Below are 26,841 nucleotides of genomic sequence, written 5' to 3'. Positions count from 1 at the left end.
TATCTTAGAATTAGGGCCGGAACTTTAACGCGTTAATTAAGATTAATTAATTACACAAAAATAACGCGTTAAACATTTTTAACGCATTTTAATCGCACTTATTTTTGCACCGCGGAACATTTCTCATGAGTTTCGGCGGACCGATTATACTGGAGCACCAACTAGCGTTCATGACTTCACAACAAACCATAGTGAACATGAACCAAGAGGCTGATGAGATCGCTTTGGTTGGCCCCGTGGATGGGAATTTTTTTTATAAAAAACGAACGGATGTAAGCGTCGATAAGTTTGTGTGTAAGCTATGCAACAAGGAATTCACATATCACCGCAGCACATCGAGCATCTCAATGCAAAACATACAGCAGCTAGCGTGGACATTAGCCCGACTCCGGGTACAACGACTTATTCGGACGGGATTAGTTTTACATAGGGATGTGGGGTAAAGCAAGTTTTTATCAGAGCTTCTCGGTGATTTTAGTCCAGTCCGAATGCTCCATGTCAGTAATCATTACGGACAATGTCAGTAAAGATTACGGCGTCTTTTACCTTCTGTAAAAAGGTCCGGAGAAATTACCTCAGGTAATACTAATCCAGTGCGAATAGACCAGCTGTAAATATACACGTAAATCGCGTCATTTCCTTTCAATTTGCGGGTTTCTTTTAAATATAAAAGCGCTTAAAGAAGCATTTACTTGCGTTCTAGACGGAGAAACAAGTCAGTTACAAGTCAGTTTCTGAATAAAACACGACACAAACTTTAAAAAAAAAGTCAAATTTACTTCTCAGAGGCATGGAACTGTTTATGAAACTTACTTTTAACACAACATGTGTTATACTTGAACACAAAATCAAGACAAAATGACTCATAATGTGTTAAAATTACACATAATGTGTTAAAAGCTTACAGCTTGTATACTAAAATCCATGTAAAAAATTACTTCTTAATGTTCTCAGGTCAAATATTTATATGCGATTAAAATGCGATTAATTTAGATTAATTAATTACAAAGCCTCTAATTAATTAGATTAATTTTTTTAATCGAGTCCCGGCCCTACTTAGAATACATCAGGGCCCTTTGTTTTGCCTCAAAATGCACACAGGTAATGTTTTTTATTAAGGCATGTTTGTTAAAACTAGTTATATTTCCTAATTAAACTAAGGCCTAGTCCTGGATTAAGATAATCCCTGTCCGGGAAACTGCCTCTTTAGGTCTATGTTGTATAAAGCTTTAATTTTTCTGAAAGACTTGGAGGCTGTTTAACCCTGGGATACTGAGGGACCTTTTGCCCATCAGCTGCTGCATCTGAACATCTGTGGCCTGAGTTCTGGCCCTCCTCAGCATCATCTGGTGACTTTGTGAAGCAGCCACGCAGCAGGAGGGCTCTGATCCACTGGTGACGGCAAACTGTGCATCAAACACACAGTTTAGCTCTGACCTCTTCACGCTGGTGAGGAAATGCCACCATGCAAAACGATTCGCACCCAAATAATGAATGTGTGTTAATCAGTAGGAAGTGCCATTATTGTTGGTTATAGAGTGAAGATTATAAAAGTGTTGTGCATTTACTTTCAATGTTTTAATAATAAAACAGCTTATACGAAATTAAAACAAATATAAAGCAAATACATTATAAACCTAAAACAGAATCAGATTTTTTTTCTATTACTTTCTGTCCTGTTGAATCTTTTTTCTTCACAGGTGTCACAGGATCAGTCCGGAGGGGTTTGGATGTCGGATTAGCCAGGCTGATCATGTCTGGTGCTTTGCTGAGCTACATGTGGAGGAAAGAGAGCATTGTGTAGAATATTTTATTTTTCTGCCGAGAAAGCCAGAAGGTCAATATCTCATGTCTTTGAAGATATGGAGATGGAGTTGGTGTTTTTCTGGATTTGGCAAAGTTGTTGGTAAGTTACCTGAAAATACAGTAAAAGCAACTTAAATTATAAACAAATACAAATAAAAATGTATTTGTTAATATAGTATAAATATTTATTTGCTATAAAAAGTACTGGAAATATTAGTTAAAGCCAGGACTTCACAGATGATGCAACATACTGTATGTTGTTGTAAAAGGAACTACTTTGAATTTGACTCAATATTACTGATCTTGGAATGTGCTTGCTGTATTTTTCTATCTGTAACAAAATAACAAAATATTAAAAGGCAACACAATCTCTTGTCACTACTAAAGCCAAAGTTTTTTTTTAAATACAGTCTTTTTGAAGAGTTTTACAACTTGCTCTATTTTTCAGCATATTTATTTGAAAGATTGCTCTCTTTGCAAAAAAGCTGTGATTTTTTTTGGCTCTGAGTGACTGATTGACAAACGTCTCATGAGTTCACGCAGTTTTGGACAGATAAATCATGCATTAAAATGAATCGGTTCAAATGAGTCAAGCTTACGAATCAGACATTAGGAGAAATAGATGCATTGTGTGCTAATCCCAAAAACAACACGGAAAACATTCCTTGCTGAATAGGATTTAATTTTCTGACCTTTCTTTGTATCAGTTTTGTTTTGATGTATTCACCATAGACCGCGGGTCGGTATTATTGAGGGGCCTCCAAATATTGTTTAAATTAATTATTATTTTGAATGAAATTAGGCATCCAACAAAAATGCACTAAAAGTCTAATAATAGAAATAAATAAAAAACTTGATTGAAATGATGGTTCCCATATAAAATAATATAAAACTTGATTAAAATGGGGAATCTTCATTTTAATATAGCCAGTAAATGTAAAATGTAATGTAGTATGTAAATACAAAAAATAATGGTTTTAATATCTTTGTAATGTAACTGTAATAAAAAAGTATGTACATTTTGATTGATACATGATACATGATTGGTTGATTTGATACATGTACTGGGGGTCCCTGCTCCTCCTCTCTATCCATAAAGGGGTCCTTGGCCTAAAAAAGCTTGAAGACCTCTGCCATAGACTAAAAAACGATATATACACGCGGCTTACAACAAATTTAAATGCAGGAAAAACCCTGCAAAAAATTACATTTATAATAACAATTCAAATCTCGCTAGTCACATAATAAAGTTTGATCTTGCGGCCACATAAAATGAGGGGGCCGAATTTGGCCCGCGAGCCTTTAGTTTGACACCTCTGGCCTACCATATCTAATGGTGTAAAACATGATTTGTGCCCCTTATTTAAAAAAAAAGTAATGAAATAGCAAAGTTAATTTCTGGAAAGTCTTAAGTTTTAGCAGTGAAATTCATACAGAAAAGTTAACATAATTTTGCATGAAGCTGAAGTTTAACATGAATCATGAATCCTATAAAAGTACATTAGGAGAAAGGTGGGGTTGGAGGGGAAGAGGTGCGACATGGCAGCTAATTTGCTGACATGGGGGCGACTGGGAGGTTGGCCTCTGATAATATTGTTTCTTGAAGTGGCGGCACAAGCTGTGAGAGGAACAAAAGTAACTGTGCCCCACAAATCCTGTAGCCAATTAGTCTGTATCAATAATTAATAAGCATTGTCTGTATGGGCCGCAGCAGATTGAGTTTCTCTGTGCCTGCCTAGATTGTTATGACAAGTAGTGACTACATAATGATATTAGCGATTAATAATTCAGCGCAAGCAGTGTTGCTTCAGGTGACAGGGCTGCTCGTGTCTTCTCTTCAGACCACACATTGTGGGGTGGTCAAAAATTGGGTATGTGTTTATGGGATGTGAATGGACGAAGCAAACCAGTAAGCGGGTCTGAAAGCAATGCCAGTGGTCATTGTGACCAATGAACTGTAGTTGTTGGCATATTTCAAGAAAGAAGCACTCGAATGTGCGAAAAAGTGGTAATATTACTGCTCATGCCCATAAAGTCAACGCTAATGACTTTAGTACATCAAAGCTGTCTGTTCAGCCCACAGGGGGCAAATTTGGGACCTGCTTTGCTGAACCCACTTATGTGCTCCACTGTCAATGTGACAGATCGGTCTGTGGTTGGCGTCCCAATGGTGCATCTCCACATCTGGACAGTTTTTTGGCCGTTTCATAGTAGAAAATATGCTTTAAGTGCTCGAAAAGGTTCCCAAAGTGACAGCTCTTAGATCAGTTTTGCTTTGTGTGATGCAGTTAGGTTGAATCTGAAGGTCAGCGGTTGTAAATGTCAGATGGAGTATTTGATGGAGAGCCTCTCTCTGGAAGTCTGCCGTCCTGTCAATCAAGTGGTGGTCTGTGTCTCTCTCTTTATACATGCTTTTCTCTAGCACTTGCTTGTTATATTCTCACTGTTGGAGGAGGACAGAATGAGCTGATTATCTTAACATCACTGTAGGGGAGAAGTAGATGGGGGGCCCTAAGAGAGGGTCTGGTTTATTCCAAATTCTTTTTGCGGTTGTAGCAAGTATGAAAACCCAAAGTTTCTGCTTGACAAATTAGTTCATGGTGAAATCTCTCTTTGTTTGTTAGAACAAGCCATTGGTTGTTTATCACATTAAATCATTACAGTAAATCACAAAAAAATACTTTTATTCATTTAACTTTTATCCAGCCAGATCTGGTATATTTGCCTATACAATCTATTTCTTTATAAATGAATGGCTTCCTCTGATGTATGTGTCAGGGGCTCTGATATTGTCTGATTGACGTTTAACCCACTCCATTATTACACAGGGGGTGATCAATAAATAAATGAGTCATCAATGTGAATTAATTGCTTGGTGATACATTATTCATTTTCAGAGTTCATCTATGAAAAGAGGAGATCCCCAGTGCTGTTTACGAAGTTCAGAGACGAGCTATTTCCTCAAAACAAGTTGTTAGAAGATTTTTATGCTTTCAGGTAGCATGCAAATGAGCTAATCAGACAAAGTGGTCAGACAGACAGAAATTAAGATTAATTCTTTGAGAGAGAATTCTGAACACAGAAATGATGAAAAACTGTTTAAAAATCTAACTCTGCAATTCAGTACTACATCGTTTACAGTCTTTGTGGTGTCTTTCAGCAATATATTTCTATGTCTTTAGAAAAGATTTTCAAGATTGACTTTATGTTTATGGTTTCCTCCTGGAAGCCAGGGTTGGATTAAAAAAATCAGGTTCCTTTAAACCCTAGAGTAAATTGCAATGGCAGGAAGTAAAATTTTCTGAATTGAAATTCAACAAGTAGTAGCATTTAGGAAAATTAAGTGTTTTTTAAGTTACTGTAAGTTTTTAAAAAGCCAAGTAAGTTTTGACTTGATCAGTCTTTGTTTATTTTCCATTGCATCTTAAATGCATTTTTACATATTTATAGTAAATATATCACTACAGTAATATTTTTAATTTCAATTATTATTTATTTGAAATCTTATTCAAATTTGAATTAAGTAATTCTGCATCCTATTTGATAAACTCTCAGAAAAAAGATACAAGAAGGTACAAACGTTGTCACTGGGGTAGTTCCTTTTCAAAAAGTACAAGTTTGTACCTAAAAGGTACCAAAATGGTACACTTTAGGACCTTTTTAAAAGGTACCGTCTCAGTGACATCTTTTATACCTTTTTTTTCTGAGAGTGTTCCTAAATTTAAATTCTGCTCAAATTCAGAAAATAAATTTTTTAGAGCATTTTCAATTCAAATGCAGAATCCTGCTCCGATACACACATCATAAACCTAGTATAAAGAAGCCTTTTTAATTGATATAGTTTTATTATGCATTAATATAGCTCAGGAAGTCACAGTTTACATGACCATCAGATTAACAGCGCAACTGTTACTGGTCCAACCCGAACCTGCCCCAAGTGGGGCTTAAACCAGCGGTCTATCCAGCATGGGAGTCAAGTGCTCAACAAGGAGTATAAGGCCATGACCTCTAGTGCCTGTCGCTAGAGCACCTCTTGAGGTCAGGGAGTGAGGTTTATTTACTGCACAGCTCTCACTAACTAGCAGGCCTCCATTATACATGCCATAACTTGATTTAAATCTTAGGAAAGGTTGGCTTGGTTATCATATTTTGAATATAACCATGAATTTGTATTGTAGCTTGTGTTCGATGTTTGTATAATACTTGAAAGTTGAAGTTGAAAAATGTAACATGAAAGTATCTTTTGCATTGATATAATAACATGTTATAAGCATTTGTGCTTTCAGAACAGGCTTTTAGCAAACAACATTGTGTTGAATCCTGCCTTGTTAACAAAACAGAACACACCTTAATAATGCTGTCTTTGTTTCCAAACAGCAAAGTTTAGGCCTACCGTTCATAATGTGCTAAATGTATTATTATATTCGTTTAGACACAGCATGTTTACTTAGGCCTTACACTACTTTTGTGTTGAGAGTGGCTATTGCGTAATGTGAAGAAGGTGTATTGTCAACGCGTACGGCAGCAGCAACGCTTTCACTGCTGTTGTTGATTTTGTTTGATTCATTCAGTGAGCGTATTTACTCCCTTCGAAGCCAACCGGGGAGAGAAATAATCCAGACGTGCTGAGCTCCAGCCTCCTCTAATTGCCTTGGACCTCTCCCTCCACTGGCTTTCTTCTGTCCTGAGCAGAAAAAAAACCTACGTTTGTAGCTCACTGTTCAGCTTTTATCTATATTTTAAGCCACACACAAGGTGTAGAGTTGAGCTTGAGCTTGTTACAAGGGCCTGTGGCTGCATAATTTATGAGCGGGAGCTGGTTGCAGCAGCGGCTACATAAAAGATCTTTCTTTCAGCTGCAGGACAGCAGCAACTACCTGTCCGTGCTGCCAGCTGGTGTCGTGGAACATGCATGAAGATCAATACGCATTTGTGTGACACAAATCGCTCAGTCGACCGCGTACCTTGAAAGTGATCAGTCCCCCAATGCTTGTCCCTATAATGGTGATCCTGTTCGGTACGCCAAAAATGCTTGGGTCTCATTTGCAGCATCTGAAGTTCCTCAATACTGGGGACAAAAACCAACATGTCCTTCTTGTAGCTCATCTTTGAAACCAATTATGGGTTAATTTGACTACATAAACCAGTAAAAGACCCAAAGTATGTTTTGCCAATGGTAGCTCAGATCTCAGGTTGGAAGTTACTTCATTTCAAGTTGGTATTGAGCCACTGTTTCACTTTTTTTAGCCGTTGGCACCGAGCCTGTTACAGATCCCTCCAGTCTGTAAGACTCAAGCTCCCTCTGCCTAGATTGCAGTGGATGGTGGAAAGGCAAGATTAAAAAATCATGTCAGGAGAAAAGACTTGATGTGCAGGCTGAGGCATAAAACCGCATACGGAAGGCGGCAGCTTCAAATTGGACAGCAGTCTCTGCTGTATCTTTACAAAATGCATGAATCCACTGAAGACCCAAGTTCAACCCCCCGTCTGCCTATCTTGGTTTCTCTTTTTGGGCAAAGCTGCTGAACATCAGCAATGGTTCTGATGAAGGGCTTTGGAGGAGCATCTTGGGGAGCAGAGGAACGACTGATCACGTTCTGAATGGGAGCTGGAGAAGAGGGCACGAGGATAGTAGTTGGTCAGAACCGGGGGTATGAGTTCAGATCTAAGGCGCGTGCGAGACTGAAATGAACAGACTCTGGCTATGATAAGATTGGGGGGGGGGATCTTTTAAAAGCCTTGATTCTCCACCAGTGAAATTATTACCAGTATGTGAAAACAAGGCTGGCTTCAGGCTAGCCACCCAGGAGAGTGCTTAGCCTCAGGGCGATTTCAGAAGAAAGTAACTCAGGAGAAATAATGGGACTGGGAGTACAAGAGAAGGTAAAGGGAATTTTTATTGGGTTCACTCATAGTCTTGCTCTACGTTCCCACAATTTCTGTGGCTTGCAGTCCTTTGGACGGCCTCTCTTTATTTTTCACTCCTGTACACTCAGATGTATCTTGACCATTGCTGTGAAGTAACATAGCTTGAAAGGCTTCACGACCTAGAGACAATCCCTCTTACCTTGACTTGGCCGTTCACCCAATCTCGAACTGTAGGGTTTCTTTTTTCCAGTTTGTCCAGAGGACCAGTGTTTATTCAACAAGCATACAAATGAGATATGTAAAGTATAATGTTCACTCCAGTCTTCTTCACCACAGCACGTTCAGACATCAGGCGTTGATTTATTGTATTACCTTGAAAGTCTAGCCAGAAAACATACATGTAGTGAGAATTTCTCTTGGTTTTATTGAATCTGAATAAGCATTTTGTCAGAAGGATCACTTCAGCAAAGAGACCTTAAATATTTACTGGAAACATAGCTGACTCTCTGCAAAAATAAATCTTGCATAACATCATGAAGCAGAAAGAAATCTATCCCTCCTCCTGCTCATTTTCTGAATAAGCGCCGTTTGTTTTTGACACAATTCAGATTTTTCAACAAAATAAGCATGATACAAATATAACCACAAATGCAGGTTAAATCATGTGTTGAATGTTTAAAATGTGTTACATTTGTGACAACCACAGATTTTATTTGTATGTTTAAAGGTGTTGCTTCCTGTGGGTGTTTTGTTCCCACACACGCATGCACAAACTTGGATCTTCTCTGACTGATATCAGTTTTGACATGTCAAAGGGAAGCCATGGCGTTAGCCTGTGGCATCTCGGAGAACATGCTAATAGTGAGATGCATTAGAGCACTCAGGGGTATGTGATAATCAAAAAGGATGTGTGCTTTTCTGCAGCCCCTTCTCATTGCCTAGGAAAGGGTACAACCCATATAGACTATAAACTCCTAACTCCCCATCCAAATTCTGTACAAATTCAAGAACACTTTAACACAATGTCATGTCAGATTGTACGTATTTTATGAGGTGGCTAATTAATATGAATTTGTATGACTAAATTTGTACGATCTTTGCATCATTGTTTTTTGTAATAATACATTTGTGTAGATTCATACATACTGTAGTAACAATATACACAACTGTGATTTGTTTTGGAGCAAAAACATTTTTTGGCAATGTTGGAAATAATGAGAAAAAAACTAAAAAATTAAGTAAATTAAATGAATAATTTTTTCAGTAGCCAACTCATAAAATACGTACATATTCCTGTGATATCAGGTTGGAAGAACACTTCTCTATTCTTAGGGTACCCTAAGGTTATTATTTAAAAAAAATAAATGTCAATAAAGATTATGTAAACTTAGATGTAAACTTAAAATGTAATTACAAGTAACCTTTGAGAAATAAAAAATATTCAGTGTTCCTGTAGCTCAATTTGTAGATCATTGTGTTAGCAACGCAAGTCATGGGAACACACATAACAATGTGCACTAAATAGGGAATACCTAGTCTGTCTATTTAGGGTGGAGTGAATACACATTTGTTAAATTAATAATAAATAATATATGGACAATAATCAGTATTGGTCGATAAATGCAATTTTTCACACTATCAGCTATTGGCCGATTGTTTAAAAACAGCAGATAGTCCAACCCTATCTCACGGCGAATTCGTAATAATTCAAACAATTTATCATGGCCGATATTTCTTGTCAATTTAAAAAATAACAGGAACATGCAATGATTTTGAGCTCTGTGTATAGAAAATGTAAAGAAACATCACTGTAATGGTCATTATTGTCACGGTTAATCCGTGTCATGTTTTGTATCTGTTCCGATTGTCCTCACCTGGACATTTGTTAATTGATTGCTTGTCTTGTTGCACCTGATGTCATCTATAGTCTATGTGTATTTATAGACGGTTGTTGACGGTTTCATCATACGCACGTGCGCTGACGCGATTCACGTCTGGATCCGAACTTTACTTCCGGTTTCGTTTTTTTAATGGTCTGACTAGTTGCTAAACTGATCTCTTGAACAAATGCTTCGTCGAAAATAACAAATGTTTTGGTTTCCTGTGTAGTCTATGTGTTATTTTTTGCTTGTTATATAAATAAACTACGTTTAAAGAACTTTGTTGTTATTTATTCTTAGTGGAGTTTACCGGAAGTTACGTGCGGACCACGACAGCCGCTTGTTTAGGTTTTTATGGCTGAAACCGTCTCACTGCCGGATCATAGTCGCTAAATCCATGTCTGTACCTGCGCATTGTATTGAGTGTTCCTGTTTTACTTACCTGCTCGTTGTTTGATGTGTTTTGTTTTATGTTTTGTTAATAAATTTTTATTATTCATTGTGAACTTCGCACTTGCGTCCTGATTCCTGTTACCCGTTGTCACAATTATATGAATAAGAAACTTAATCTTCAAAATTCATATAACCACCAAACTATCGGTATCGGCTGATATCAGTCTTAAAAATCTAAAATTTAATTGGTGCATCTCTAGTTGTAACATATGTTAAAATAGTGTGCTCTGTTGTGTCAGCTGTCATATTCTTCATTCACATGGATAGATTGCTCCACATACAGCATGCTCTTATTTTGTTCTTCACACTTATTTTAACAGCGTTGACCCAACATTTGCCAACCATGACGAGTTTATCAAAACCATACTGCCACAGAGCATTAGATCTCGTTCGTCTGATTCCATTAGAAGGTTCATGAATATGCTAGTGTCAAGCTAATAAAATCCATTAATATTAAATCCACTATAATACGTACCCTCTGCTCTGGTAATGGTCCAGATTTCGCTGGTGTTAATGTAGGTATTCCTAATATAGGTTAGGTTTTATTCCTATAGGTTTAATTAGGGTGCTTCATTTAAAGACCAGGGGTTCAAATCCATGCACAAGCCATTGCATTTCTAAAGTGTGATAAAATGTGAACATTGCTTTTACCCTAATATATGGTCATGTGCCAGGAATTACACAGATCTATGCTTGGTCATCAAAAACTCATATTTAATAATTTGTTGATGTGCAATAACGCATACTACTGTACAAGCCTTTTTTAAATAAAATACGTTTTCTAAGTAAGTGACATGAAAGACTTGCCGTTCTCCTTCTCGTGCCAAGTTGCCAACACATGCTGCGATTCGCTTAACATTTATAACGGTGCTTACATGACTGTAAGTTATTTTGGCGCAGAATTAAACTCGCCGTCCATGCGTGAAATAGTCACGCAATTTCGTGATATAGGGTTGCGCCATCGGGCGCTGTTGTGTGTGCTAAAATGAATATGTAAAATTCCTGAATTTATATTTATTGTTAAATTTCATTTATTAGATTTTAATGTGGTGTCATTGAAATTCTAGTTACAAATTAACTCTCCGTTTCAACTTAATTATATGAGAGTTTGGGGGGATTTGGGATATCATGCATTTTAGAATTCCGTATGCCTAATCTTAGCATTTTCAAAGGTGTGAATTTTATTACTGCACACAAATCCGAGAAAGGGGTGACGAGGGCTGCTAAAACTTTAATAGCAAGCCAAACAGACTTTCGCACTCTCCGTGGCCTCTCAACAGGTCGTTGAGTAATCTCTCGTGGCTGTCCAAGCAAATACACTTACTGAAACGAACTGAATCTTGCCCAAAGACCGCGCATGCTTTAAAGTGTGCCCAATTCAGATGTTATATTCGCATTGAGCAAATTCTAAAGTAAGTTACTATACAGACCAATGTTCAATATAAGGCTTATATAATTTGATGTCCATGTATCTTGTGTGCATAAATTGTATTAACCATAAATCAGAGGTAGGCACTACTTAGTTCCTCTCCAAACACGCCCAGAGCTCGAGTAATTACAGGGAACGTGAAATCCTTTAGTCATAGCTGATATTCATTAATAGATAGCGTGCTCATTAATATATCCGACTGTTGATGCACTTATTAGCTCTCATCAATTCATTATTCATGACCTGAGAGAATACAAAGAGAGCGAGTTTCTGTGTGGGACAACGCGGCCAACATTCAGAGGCGCGCTCCCTATTTCTTCTGCAAATACGTTTCCGGTAAAACCATCAAACCCAAACGGAACCCCCTTGACTTGGTTCGTTATTATTGCGATTGTCTGTGTTCACGCCGACAGGTTTAGGCGCATACGGGCACCGCAATGCCGCGGGTGAAATCTGAATTCATTGTGGAACGCTTGTTGGTAATTCTGTTAACAAAAGGTATCCTTAGAAGGTATTAAATATTTATTGGTTCTATGAATAACAATTGGTTAGGGACGACTGACTGTGTTTACACTGTATGGCACATTTGGACTGCGCCTATCTGTTTGAAGAATTGAATGGGTGATATGCTACCTGCTAAAGCGAGAGCAAAGTTTGAATTGATCGTACCTCCAGCAAAACTTGCGTGGCTGCACTGCATAATAAGGAGACGATACACTCTGTTTTGCAGCGCTTTATTGTCTGTTTTGGTATATCCCATATTCAATGACCCAAGCCTATTTCGATGATTGCATGAGTGTTAGATAATGATTGGGTGGTCTATGGTCAAATGCATATGCAAAATGTTGTCTAACACTCTTATATAAGCAAGATGTCTTACGAAATGTATTTTTACTAAATCTTTAAGCTATCTTCGATGTAATAGAGAATAAAGTTACTGTGAATGATTCTTCGAAGTGATCCCATTAGAACCATTTTTGGTTTCACAAAGAAACTTTTGGTCTAAAATTCTTCAAATAACCTTTTCTTTCTTACATTTTAATACATTTTTTGCACATTTCTGCAACATAAATCTTCTATGGATGTTAAAGGTTCTCTATGGAACCATGCAGCGTACAAAGACTCTCTTAGGAGTGTATTTACATTTATTTATTAGTATAGATAATTTGACAGTGATTAAGAGTTACCAAACAAACCATATTAAGTTCTATGACTGCAAACCACACATTTTAAGCTCTCAAATCTGTGTTGTTTGTACATTTCCAATTTTTCTTGATAATTTTTTTATCTGTTTAGGTGTTCACTGGCTGTGAATTACTAGCACAAACTATCAGTGTGAGGCTAGTGGAGGATGAAAACACTGGTTAAGCAAATTGGTATTTAAATGTATACTCGCTGGCCTTCATGCCTTGCATTATTTATTGCCGATACAAAAAATTGTTGCACTTCAAGCCGGGGTTTCTGCATCATGCGGACACGAGGCCTACTGTCTACAGGGAAGGGCTGAAATGTAGGGCATGAGTATTTCACCATCACTCCTCCACTGTGGGTGAAGACTGATCAGGGATGTTTAAAGAAAGCTTTTGACTGTTGTTTTACCAGATGCAGTTACAGTGCGATTAAACGAAATATTTTTAAATTCTCTTAGCTGACTCCTGACGTGTTGGTCTTAGATTTTGTATTATTATTGTTCCTGTCTCTGATATATAATTGCAAACTGTGTACTTGAACTAAACGTCCACCGTCAATGTATTTAATTTCATTAATTTTGTACCTCAACTAAACGAATATGTTTAACTGGTGTCCGGCTACAAACGGGATTTTATTTTGTAGTACCGGACCATGCTAGGGTATCTTGTCAGTTTAGAATAAATTATGTATGGGACATGATTAGAAGCTTATACGCATTACTTTGAACATATTTCTTTGAATTTAATGCAAGAAACCCATTTTATCTACTTTGATTTACATATGAAGTGGAATTATTTCATTGGCATGGGCCTGTAGATCAAATCACTCATCTCTTTTTGATTTATTGACGTTCTGAAATAAAACAGCAATGCTGAAGATAATAGGCTACATAGCCAACCGCAGCCCTTCCAAGTTTTATTTATTTTTTACTCTGAATGTGTTGTCCTGTTCTTTATCATTTTAATACCCCAAGTATCATTCTTTCCATAAAGCTTATTTGGGTAGACGTATGCTCAAGCGATAAATCAAAATGCTTCTAAAGCTTAAATTATATATAGTATATAACTAAAAATTATAGACTAGTATAATTAATTGATAATGCCTATTTGCTCACGTATTGCTGTTTTTCTTTGGGCTTGTAATATTTTTCTGATATTTCCTAGCACTAAACATGTACAAGCGGTACAAAAGGTTTAATGCTGGAGTAAAATAACAACATTAAATTGTATAGAGATACGTGTTTGCCCAAGATATTTTTGACATTAGTAAGGGGAAACAAATGCGGCTTTTCAGAACTGGGTGGGGAGTTGTCCATGGTCCTGAAACAATTGTAAGAGTAACGTCATCAAGATCATTTACCAACTTAAATATATTAATAATAAAAATTATAAAACAGTTTGTGTTTTTAACTAGGATAGTGGGTATTTAAAAAAGGCATATATTTAATTCTTAATTATAATGGCGATTTGACCGCCACTGATATGGCAAAGACGCATTAACCTCTTGGCAGTGTACATGACCCACTGTACTAAACGCTGCTGAACAACTAAACATTAACTTAAATGTGCTTAATTATAATAAATTTTTTATCCACATCCTACTGATGGTGGCTTTCACTCCACATCGTATCGGAATGCGCGAGTGTGAGGAAACATCCTGCCGCATATATCGTCATTAAAAAATTATGCTTCCCACGCGCCTTAACTCTTCAGCACTCGTAATGCAGGCGGTCGAAATGTTGTGTTCTAATAAATGTCTCCATCATGGACTTCTGTGGATGTTAATAACATATGAATTAACCACCGAGGTCTTTTATTAGTCTATTTTTATACTTGTTCGAAGACATGATCTTTGTCATAATCTTTTTTTTTCTTTTTGTGTAGATTAAAACATTTAAACAGATTTAGGAAACATGTAAGCATGTCATGGCTTTAAATGCATTACTTTATTCAGTATGCCCTTCTGGTTCTTCATTTTGCAGTTTTGAACGTATTAACGATAATACAAAGTCCTAAACTCAAAAAAATATAGGCTTATTTTATCATTCTTGCCCTGATAAATTAAAACCCACCGAATTCTTTACAAGAGTGTCATATTCCACCCTTTACCCCAAGGGATGAATTTAGTATACTAATATTAAGTGTGTTTAAACTATAATTGTATTTGACATTTGAGAAGCTGCTGCTGATATCTCTATTATCGAATAAAGTAAAATAACATGTAACAATAGTGTCCATTATGTGTAAATATATTTTAAAGTATTGTTTCTAATAACTTACAACCTGTTTCACCAAATATGAATCGGTATTTTGTTAATTTGTATATCCCAGCATTTAATTAATTACAACGAAACAACACTACGTTAATTGTAAATATTTTAATTGTGGTTTATATTTTATTTAGGACCAATTTAGGTGATTTTATCATTCATTTTGGTTATGCACCAATCTAGGGAAAATTGGACAAGGATCAAATTACCTGGATCATTAGATAGTGTTTGTTACTTTCGTTTGATTATTTTTGATCTATTAGTTCATTTGTCTCGGTGCCCAATAAATTAGACATTTCTCATTTGATCATCCGCCCCGCTGGTTCACTAATTCATTACATTCATTAGACTGGATTAACAATACAAGGATTCTAATTATAACACGCGTGTTTTAATTCTTGTCAACTATGCATAATTCCAGTCAGTCCTGTGCATGCTCAATTTTTGAAAGATCAAATTATGCAGTTATGTATTTATTTATGAGCTAACCCTCTGTTAGTCAACCCAGTAGCACCTTGTCCACAATGATGCCAGTACTAATTTAATTTTCTCCCTCTGTCACATTCATTCGGGTGTTTTGTTTTGCACGTTTACAATTTTTTAATTTGGTAGATGCTTTTATGCTAAACGTTTTATCGGTGTTATTGGTTAACTGATACAACAAATGTATAGACTGAATGCACTTTGGATAAAAATGCATAGGCTAAATGTAAACTTTTTCACTTTTTCCCTGGGTTGCGAACCCACAACCTTTGCACTGCTGCCGCAATCCTTTCCCAACTGAGCTCCAGAAACACTTGCTTATGTTCATTACCAAAGTACAAATCCACAGGAAACCGGCGAAACAAAAACCAGTCCAGCAACTGTTTAGAGCTGCTAAGAGCTTTAGTAAGCTTTTGCTTCTCTCAACGCAAGCACTCTGATGTCTTGAGCGCTGTATTTGCCTCATATATTAACTCGGTTAATAAATATTGCATTGTACTGATTTAGAGTTTCCAGTGCCGGAGGTGTGATCTGACCGTCAAGCGCGCGCAAGCAAATAGAAACATGGAGAGAGCGCACGAGCGCTGGTGAGGAGGGAAGTATGTTTACTCGCTGGTCGCCCTCACAATCGGACTAAAAGACAGAGAGCGTAAGTCTGTGAAATAAATGAAACATTACTGCAATGATTCTCGATTTTTCTTTTAAAGCTCATGATCTCCTCCAAAACAATGGAGTGAGCCGGTGGATCGGGCCTTGTTGCTGCAATGTTTGTGAGGAAAGAGGGAGCCATAGTCTTGTACCAGAGAGCTGATTCTCCAAGGCCCTCTGTCGAGCTGCACTCAAGACTCTGGCTTCATTAAAATTTTATACGCAGCGCTTGGCCAAGGTCTATTTATGAAAATGCGCTTTCCGCTCCATGGAAAACACAAGACTATAAGGAACCATTGGGAAGAATGTAAATCTAAGAGTGGAATTATATACACTTACAAGGTTTTCTCACAAATGCTTTTAATAAAATAAAGCAGCAAGTGCCACATTGGAAATATTGCCTCTCATTTGACATCTATATGTTTTGTGGATTGCAGCTGATGAATTATGTAGATGGTTTGGTAAGAGCTATGCAAATCCTCAATTGTGGGCATGCTTCGCAGACATTTCAGTTTATTGTTTCGCACGTTTCAAGGAAAAAATAGCCTACTACTGCACGAAATAGCAAGTGTTATTTTCGTGTCTTTCTCTATTATATTTGTGAATTCATATTCTTCACACTTTACATGCTGCATTAGATGTTCAACTCAAATCTAGATCAATTAGGCCTAGTGGTTCTTTTCGGTGCGCCAATGCGAAAACCAATTAAACATTTGGTGTCACAATTTTATCAGCGTAATTGTGTATTATGCACTTGTATGTGCGATTTTAAAGTTCCAAAGAATGTCTTTGTAGCCTACTTTACCCACATGGACAGAACAAATCAGATATTTACTTTTCACCCACATTTTCGATATATTGCATTATTTTATTTTTTAAATGATTAATAACCTCTTGTTTTCGCGGTTAATAAATGTAAATAATATTATGTATTATGTGTATACGGGCAATAAATAAACACAAACAATGACAACATCAAATGCAAAAATAAGCATTATGTTAAAACATCCCATGATTGTTGAATTTTAAACCCATGGTTGTGTTCTTCTGTCCAATTTACCCAGCATGGGTTAAAAACAAACCAGAATTATTTTTAGAGTTTAATTATTTTTTTTCTTCTCTACATCGTGTGTTTAACTCATAAGAGCTGACTTTGGAGGGGTATCTATTTCTAATGATATTCCAATGTATTAAATTAACCTCTACGGAGGAAATGACGAAGGCTCTTGTTGTACAACATGAACAATCCGTTCAGCAATAGGATATCTTCCTTTTAACAAACACTTGCAAAAATCAATAGTATCATAACACTTTATATTTATTATTCATAAATAACGAGTTTTACAAGCTCAAAACCACCTGCTGAACGCAAGAGAGAGCGCGAAAACACTTATCATCACACGAAGAACTGTGTTCCTCCTCTTACAGTGATGACATCCGAAAACAGAATATTATATCAGTAACAATAATTGTAATTTAAGGAGTCCCCCATACAAAGAATTGTAACTTTATGTGAATATTAACAATTGGAGTTGTCGTCTTAATTCTTGTAATAAACTACATTTGCAGTTGGTAAATAGTTAGATTTCTAGCTGCTCTATTTAATTGTTCACACACCCTGGTAATAAAATAATATCCTTCCAGATTATCAGGTAGAATATGTATAAACTATATAATAATAACAATAATAATAATAATAATAATAATAATAATTATAATAATAAATGACAAACATAATGAAATTGAATGCATTTATTGAAGGTTTTGTTGGAAAGCAGGGGAAAACCCTGAAATTATTTTGAAACTTGTGCTCTTATTGCGTGTGTTTTCTTTGACATCATATGATTAATGTACATTTTATAAAAAAAATAGTCGGAATAATAAAGCACATTAGACACACACACCACCCAATGCAGTATGAGGTAAGACGTGCATGGTTTATTGAAATTTCTGTCGCGTACACAGACACAGTTAAGCACACTTTCACAAATGAAACATGTGATATTCAAAATAAATTAAGCTCAAATAAATAAATAAAGGACAAAATCAACAAAGTCATTAGAAATATAAATAGGCCGAACAAATACCAAATCGAAATCGTATCTACAAAGTGCAATGAATCTCTGAGTATGCAATGAAATGTTCCCATCTACAAACTTGGTGAACAACAATAATAATAATAATGAATACTTAATAACAATAATACAAAAGTGTGGACATACCGTTTGAGGGGCTAGTCACAACATAATTATTTTAAATAATTTGATTGTCAAAGCATCATTGAAGTGAAATTACAGAAACACACAGTTTCATGTTTTCTATCTAATTTTACAAAAAAATAAAAAATAAGAAACGTGTCAAAATGAAAACTATAAAACCTGTTTGTATATGCCCTATTTCCAAAATGAATGTGTCAAGACGTCAGTAATCATGAGGTAGACACAGAAAAGTATACTAAGTATGTCCGTGTGTACGTGCGTTCGCCTGTGCGTGTTCTTACTTATTGCAATACATCAAAATGAATGGAAAATTTAAACTGTAAATGAACACTTAACGCCTTGTAAACCATGCAATGGATCACAGCAGAACCTTCATGATTTTCTTCTGAAGCATACAGAATAACACCAAGGTTTCTAGAATGGGAATGTTTGCACAACAGCGTTTTTATCTTTTCATCCTTAAAAAAGAGAATTTCGATGCGTTCTTCACACAAAGAGGTGCGGTGTATTCACATATATGTACATAGATGAATATAAAAGAGTTATTTTCAGTTAAGAGAATAATCATTATTCAATTCTCGTTTTGTACAATAATTAGTAAATCTTTTCCCTTTCGTCCTCGGTTTTCCAAAACGTTTGTTGTCACGCATTCACATTTCACTCTTGTTCTAGATATGTTCTCATGACAAACTTTTAGGACACTTTCGGGCTCCTTGATTTTCACGCCCAGTTCCCGTGTAGCTTTGTCTCGACCTCGAAGAGTTCCACGGATGTGTCTGTCTATTCGTATTTGATGTCTAATGGTTGAGTTTATTTAAATACAGTGGCCTAGTGCGTCGCAGAAAACTTCATCCTTTTCTGCTTTTGCCTTTGATTGCAAAACCACACCCGGACCACGTTTTTTTTCAGGTCCAGTTTCTCAGCTATAGCAGCTATTTTCTCCGAAGACGGCCTGGGCTGGACGGCAAAGTAAGCCTCGAGCGAGCGCTTCTCCGGTGCGGCGATCGAAGTGCGTTTTCTTTTCTTGTCCCCGCCGTTGAAAATCTCCGGCTTGGTCATCTTCTCCCTTTGCGCCCTCTCCGCCTCCTCTAACCACGCTTCCAGGATGGGTTTGAGGGCAACCATGTTATTGTGAGACAACGTGAGGGACTCAAATCGACAGATAGTACTCTGACTCAGGCATCCCACCCCGGGGATTTTAAGATTGGCTAAAGCCGAGCCAACGTCCGCCTGTGTGACCCCGAGTTTGATCCGCCTCTGCTTGAAGCGCTCGGCGAAGGACTCCAGCTCCCTCGGATCGGGCTCGGAATCTCCACCGCAGAGTGAGGTGTGAGAGGCCAGGCTGTGCGGGTGCATGTTCATACTTTGCGGGTGGTGATGCTGCATGTGGTTAATTGCGGACATATGCGCGTGCGGGTGGGATGCGGTGGAGCAAACGTCCGAGCCCGGCATGCCTCCGATGGAGATACCGGGGGTAAGGTGGTCGAGCAGGTCGCCCTCCAGGCCTTGTGTCGGCTGGTGGTGGGAATGATGGTGGTGAGAGGTCAACACGGACGGGTGATGAAGGTGCCCGGAGGAGGACGTGGGGGTGCAGGTCATGCTCGTCATAGTGGTCATGGTGTGGTAAGTGGCATCTGGTTTGAACGGATGGCTTTTTTGGGCGACGATGTCCACGGCCGCTAGCGCTTCAGCTCTTTGGAGCAGTGTCTCATCAAAGCCGGCAAATATATTGCCCTGGAGCGAAATAAAAGAGAGCAGGCATAAGTATCATGCTAAATTTCATTTTGTGCAAAATGATTTAGGCAACCAGTTATCTGAGTCTATTACCGGAATGCCATGCCTTGTTTTTTTTTGTAGTTTTTAAAAGTTTTATTGTATATAAAGTTAATATTAAACTTTATTCAAAAGTCAAACCTTTCAACAAATCATTTAACGACCAAACCTCTAATTTTTATAAATTATAAAAAGATCAACCCCTGTAACAAGCTATCTAAGGATTTTTTAGATAAAGTTTAAATCTTTTTACAAACTCTCTAAAAATCAAGACTTTAACAAAATATCTAAAGGAGCATTGAGTATACAAACAATGTTGAAATTTCAAGTTGGTCCTAATTTGTGTTTTCGTGTCTCTTTTAATGACGGAAATTTTAATTAGAAATAATTATTGTAATCCTTTAAAAATGTGAAAATTGTAAACATGTAAAATTGTAAAACTGCGTAACAATTTATTAAATAATTTGCGAGGTAATCGAAATGATAACAACAAACCAAATCTGATGCACCCACGCTTAGAAAAGTTTTGTCAATGCAAGTGACCGCGATGTACGTAAATCCCCCAGCCAAATAAAATGCCAATTTAAAAATATAACTTACCGAGGGTGTTGGCAGACATGCTCGTCGGATGGCCTCCGAACTGGAATGTAAAGGTGTGTATTTAGGCTCGTGTAAAATCGGATGCATACTAAAAGGTTGTTTGCTATTCATGGACATCATTATGGCAGAGGTGAGAGAGGGTTGTTTCTCGTCTTCCTCGTTTATCTCCGTTTTGTTTCGAGGTCAAACTCGGATCGAAGTGGAGGAACGGAATGATAAAAAGAGAAATTGTAGCCTATGCCCAGGATATCTTCTCTTCTGGCTCAGCTGCAGCCAGTTGCGAGCTGTCAATGTCTGTGATAGAGTAGGAATTTACGCAGGCACCTAAAATATAACGCCGTCTTCTTTAGCCCCGCCCAGACAGGTGCAGGCCCCGCCCAACTACTATTACAGTACCCTCAAAGGTTATTGGTAAGTGTGGGTCTGAACACGCCTCCGGGGTTTCGTGTCTCCTTCCACATCATGTGCTTTGGGATAGAGAGGGCGTGGCTCTGGAAGTGACGCTTGCATGATGTGTTTCCATTGGTGCTTTGATTTTGACAGGTTGCACTTGATTGGTTGTACTGAAATCACTTGTGCACATGCTTTTTTAATATTTCTCACATTAACTATGAATTATTATGAATCCTCATGAATAATTAGTTGTGTAAACATTCAAATATTATAATGATTATCAGTTTATGGGTCTTAATTTAAAACGTAGTATTTTTTTCTTTAAGGAAGGTATGTCAGTAGTTTATTTTAAATGTAAATGTCGATAAATATTTAGGTGGTATTAAAAATTCGTCGTAAATAAGATGTCTTTGCTGTGTAAATAAAGTGATTTTTTCCCCATAAGGCAAGCCTTAACAATTTTGTACATGAATTAATTATTGTTCATTTACTTTGTGGTATGCACCACAATATGGATTCCCAAATAGACCATGAACAGTGATAACAGCACATGTACAATTAAATATTGATCAAATAAACACAGGTCAAACACACAAAAGCACTCAATCAAATACCTCCATTTGCAAAATTAAACGCTGCCACTAGTTGACCATCCATTTGCATGAATGAATGAATGAATTCAAGACTGTGGTTTAACAAAAGTTGTAGTGCATGCAGTAGCCTAGATAAAGTCTTGGTTCAGTGAATAGATCACATTATCAATCATGCCGACAACCTGCTAACTTGAAAACTTCGTCACTGGAACTTGTCAATTTGATCAGCGCCTCTTCAAAGTGGTTTACGTGTTGGAAGTGCATACAACCTGTTATTCCTTGTCTTGTATGGAGTCCACATATCTATCACTCTAATTGATGCTGAAACCTCAGACATGGACAATAAAGGCTCACAATAAGAGAATGAGTCTTTGCGAGTGTGACTCGGAAACCTGAGATGCAGATAGCAACATCGTCCCCTCGTGCCTTGCTCTCCAGCAAGGCCTTGGCACCCGCTCATCAAATATGCATCAATGCTGCCATCTCTCCCCCAGCAACCGCTGTCACTGGGGACTCCAAATGCTGAGGGACGGACAGAGAGGCACAACGAAAGAGACAGAACAGAGAAAGAAGAAGTCTCGAAAGCTCAAAGTATGACAGAGAGATGGACATAAAGCCTATACTTGTTGAATCTATTGAGTTGTTCCAAGACCCATCTACGTCCCTCTATTCCTGTCATTCATTCTTTCTCTCTCAGGCTGTTTGCATTGAGCTGAAGTCATTTTCCTGATGAGTTTTCTGCAAACAAGCCTGGGGAAGTGCTTGATTATTGCTAATGGAACATTTTCCTCAATGAATATTAATGCCGGAATGGGGAATTGGTTGTATTGGCTGTAAGAATTCCAGCTACATTTGATAGGTTGGGTGTTTGTTTCTGTCATATAAACATATAGTCCACAAAATATGGTATTTTTATCACAAATCTATTGAACCATTGCACATTATGTAGATGCGTGCCTTGTGGGATTTTAGTACCCTTGCTGATGTCAGAAATGGTCGAAAAATTGTCCCTAGCTGTCACTGAGGCGGTACCTTTTCAGAAAGTACACCTTTGCACTTTAAGAGTTCATATTAGTACCCTCAGATGTATATATTGGTACCAAATCTACATATACATATTGGGAGCTTTTTAAAGGTACTCTCCCAATGACAGTTTGGGGCCATTTTTGGACAATTTTTTCTAACAGTGTATTTAATTTTGTTACCCAAAGCTTAAATATTTAACATTTTCAAGTAAAGAACAACACATTTGGGAATGCAGCAAGTCTCCTCAGAGGGTCAGTCCTCTACTTTTTATATTCACATGTAGCTTAAATAGTATAGCATAGTATTAGCAGCACAAAAGTCATGGGTTTGATTCTCATACTTATAAAGTGTACATCCTGAATGCACTGTAAGCCATTTTGGATAAAAGTGTCTGCCAAATACGTAAATGTTTAAATGGTTATCCACATTTAGCACCCGTGCATTTTGTTTTAGCTGCCATTGACTAACTTGGAGCGTTTATTGTACACTGACTATTTGAGTACAGTCAGACTGCACATTTGTGTGGATGTATGGGCACCATGGGAGTATGGGTGTGGTCCAGCAGCTCTGATAAGAGGGTCAAAGCACGCCATCATCACAAGTAAATATTTCTGGTACGTTAAGCAAATGGACCAACTCGTCAGTGTGCACACGCACCTCACTTTCCTTTTCCCCCTTGCTTTTTTCCCATACTTACCCAAGGCTCCCTCCATTTTGCGATTGGTGAATTATTGATAGCGTGTAAAATCTAACATTGTAGATATGTGACCATTCACCAAATCAGCGGGTTCACACTGCGGGGCTGCCAAAGGGAAGGGGTGTCTAAGAACGCACTTTAATGTAATTGCCTTTAGGGTTCCTGGTAAATATTTTATTGTCTGCCAGCACAAATTAAAGGTACAAAGTTGCAGAAAGGGGGTGATTCTTCCAGTGCTCTGGAAAAGATTGTCATTTAGCTTTGAAAAAATTCACCTGGCACCCAAAAACCCACATCAGAGTCTGCGTGTGCCTTTACAGAATGGAACTGGGATGCGCAATGCACACCTGGGATATGAGGAAACACAAACAGGCATGTTCCTCAGATAGCTGTGTGTCATGAGAGTTTGATGTTTATGGTTCCGTTCACTGAGGCTGAAAGTGATTTCGGTGTTATGAAAAGGAAAAGAGGGGTGGGTGGGGAGATTCGTACATTGCCAGTCAGAAAGGAAAGTAAGCAGAAAGATGGGACAGAATGTGAACAGGAAAACTTCATTACCTGATGGGGCTGTGGCCAAAGAGACATTAAATATGAATGGCGGCCGACACAGATGGTAAGCTGACCTGGATGGGATGTGAAGCATTGGTGGAAAGATTTGTATTTTGTTTTGTTCCACACTTTGAGAACAAATTCGCAGGTTTGACTGTTTTTTTCTTCAGGGATTTGTGTCTGTTTTGGCTGTTTTAAATTAAATGTACTTATTTAACTTTATGTAGATCCTATGGGGCGGTTACCCGGACAGGGATTAGACTAGTCCCAAACTAAAATAAATGTAAGAGCTGTCCAAACTGAAAACTATCGCACTGGCATATCTTAAAATACATCAGTACCCTTTGTTTTGCCTCACAATGCACAAAAGTAATGTTTTTAGTAAGGCACCTTTAGTAAGGTTAAAACTAGTTATATTTCCTAAGTAAACTAAGGCCTAGTCCTGGCTAAAGCTAATCCCTTTCCGGGAAACCACCACTAAAAGATGAAATGCTGGGTTGTTTCAGTGCATGGCTGGGTCAAATACAGACAAGTTAATTTAACCCACCCCGTATTTTACCCAATAATGGTTAAAACAAGTGTACAAGTTATATTTCACTTCTCGATTCTTTAGAGACAATCACTCAACCTTGCTTAACCTTTGTGCACTTTTAGAAAAATTATCAAAGCTGGTCCATAGCTGTCACTGGGGCGGTGCCCTTACAAAAAGTACACATTTGCACCTCATATTACCTCAGAGGTACATATTGGTACCAAATCTACATATATGTACACTGTTAGACTTTTTATTGTATATATGCAGTAAGTTACTGTAACTGCCCCATTACAGTACCATAACTGTACATGTTTTTACTGTATGATGCCTTTATCGTAGTTCCATTTTACAGTATAATACCCTTACTGTAACCTAGTTTAAAAAAATATATTGCCTTGAAGGGGAATCAAACCCAAGTTGCCTGTGTCGTAGGTCTGTAACACTACCACAGTGCCACAGAGTTAATAAAAGTTACTCGCTACACTCCCTAAGTAGCCTCTTCGGTCACTCTCCCGACACTCCGAGGAGTGAAATCTTGGCGTTACTAGTGTTTTGAAGTATTGAGGTCAAATTCAAAATCTGATGGTCAAGCATTTATCCATAATCGCTTTTTTGTTTCTATCTACAATTCTCAATAAATTATTTACACTACTGAAAAACAATTCACATTTTGAAATTTTCTTCATAACAAATAAAATGTATTTCATTTCATAGATATATTTTATTTTTCCATTTTATATGCTTTAATAACACTGCAATCACTGTAAATTAAATGTTCATACCAATAATGCAATGCATATTACAGTAATGAACTGGAAAAGAAAATGATGATATTTTACTGGGCATTTTGTGGTAAGTAACTGTAGAAATTACAGTTAAGTCTTACAGTGTACCTAAATGGCACATATTAACGCCCTTTGCTTTAATGTTCGCTACAGCAGAATTTATTCATCAAATGCTTTTCCATCTCCCATTATTCTTATTTACTCTTTTTCGCATAAATCAAAAACCACCTCAAGCGAGCATAAAAAAGTTTTTGCAAATTAAGGTTTTTTTATTTGGTGTTTCCATCACTCGTTTCTTATATAAAATATATTTTACTTTCTTTAACCTGATTTCTCTAATCTACACCCCAGTCATAACGTTCTGCTGTTACCTGCCGTACAAGCGGGATGGGCTGCACTACAGTAAGTCTGGAAAAGCATGGATCAATAGATTAACTGAGTGGTTATGAATTATGCAGAAGAGCCCTACAGCAGTTGGACGTAAAGAGCTTGTGCTTTTGAATTGGCGTGTAAAAGTACGTTTTACTTGTTCTCCAATCCTGGGTGCTATGCTTCAAGACCCCAATCAACCCCCGTACCCACCCAGGACCATGGGACTTAAGTCAGGTAAAAACAACGTTGACTGCGATGATTTGAGCAAAACTCAAAATTGAAAAGATGTTTAAGTTATTACGTGCACCTGGGATTTGTTAGTTTGTATAGTATAGTACGGGTTTGGACATATGTTGAGCGGTAATGAACAAAATGACAACAGTCTACTCTGTGTTTGCACAGTGTCGTACATCTGAATCAAACCTCTGAGGAAGCAAATACAACAATAGCATAAGCTTGATATTCCACAGTGCTTGTCATTTTACATCTACATTTGCATATAATCAGACTTGCCATCACTTTTATGTGTGTGTGCTTTTTGTTCGACAAGAACTGACAGCAGAGGAAAAAAACAAACATGCAGAATGCTGTTATATGATGGTGAACTGATGAAGGCATATTCATGATATGTAAATCTGTGTCTAGTTTAAGCTCACAATGCTTTAGAAGAGTAAAAAAGGATCCTGTATAGGGCAATTTTAATACGGCAGAGATTTGTTTCAACTTTATGTACACCGGCAGCTATTTTCCAGAGAGCAGTCGTGACATATTGATACAGAATTGTTGTGGCTTTTACATAACCATCAGCCGATCCTTCAGAAGCCAAATGAGAAGCTGTGAAAAAAGGAAGAGGGCCAAAAACTGAAACATTTGTCTTGGATCGCCTTTCTTCTTTATTTATTGAAATATTAATAATGTTGCTTGAGGCCAAGTGTGTTTATGCTGCTCGGAGCGTTGACCGAAATGCAAACTGATGCTCTCTCATTGATTTTTTTCATTGTGGGTTTATTTGTCTAAGTAGAGGCGGCCAGTCACCCTACCACCCTCCCGTTTTCTTGCTCCCACTGGTTCCTTTCAGTCCTGGCCCTCATCTGCCCTTCTTATGCTCTTCAAATGGAGGCGTTTTAACTCTGCAGGCTTGATGTGTCAGACACTTCAAAGAATGGCTGCGTTAATTGTTGTTTTGTTTGGTGTTGGATGTAGTGGAGTGTGCAGGGGATGTGTGAAATGTTCATAATGCGAGTAATGAGGAAATAAAGAGAACAAGACAGA

General features: G+C 37.5%; 1 protein-coding gene and 1 long non-coding RNA gene across 2 annotated transcripts in view; one reads left to right on the top strand and one right to left on the bottom strand.

Moving 5' to 3' along the window:
• LOC129424204 (uncharacterized) overlaps positions 1-26,841 on the top strand; it is a 136,672-nt gene that overhangs the window by 48,727 nt on the left and 61,104 nt on the right. The window contains exons 2-3 of the long non-coding RNA XR_008637993.2: positions 1,246-1,449; positions 1,701-1,906. This is a non-coding gene — a long non-coding RNA (uncharacterized lncRNA). The remainder of the gene's footprint in view (positions 1-1,245; positions 1,450-1,700; positions 1,907-26,841) is intronic.
• pou4f4 (POU class 4 homeobox 4) lies at positions 17,939-20,960 on the bottom strand. Its single transcript, XM_073871124.1, has 2 exons — positions 20,624-20,960; positions 17,939-19,990 (listed from the first exon to the last, which is right to left on the bottom strand). The coding sequence occupies exons 1-2, from the start codon at positions 20,737-20,739 to the stop codon at positions 19,075-19,077; spliced, it is 1,032 nt and encodes a 343-aa protein (XP_073727225.1). The 5' UTR covers positions 20,740-20,960; the 3' UTR covers positions 17,939-19,074.

This window comes from Misgurnus anguillicaudatus, chromosome 9 (assembly GCF_027580225.2).
Source record: "Misgurnus anguillicaudatus chromosome 9, ASM2758022v2, whole genome shotgun sequence".
Lineage (NCBI taxonomy): Eukaryota > Metazoa > Chordata > Actinopteri > Cypriniformes > Cobitidae > Misgurnus > Misgurnus anguillicaudatus.
This window is presented reverse-complemented; position numbering and strand designations above follow the sequence as displayed.

What these genes read in the sequence shown, in the direction of transcription:
- pou4f4 (XM_073871124.1), bottom strand. Translation starts at nt 20,739, where the DNA reads ATGATGTCCATGAATAGCAAACAACCTTTTAGTATGCATCCGATTTTA. An exon ending in CGAGCATGTCTGCCAACACC is followed by an intron (nt 19,991 to 20,623) that starts CTCGGTAAGTTA and finishes GCTCTCTTTTAT; the next exon opens with TTCGCTCCAGGGCAATATAT.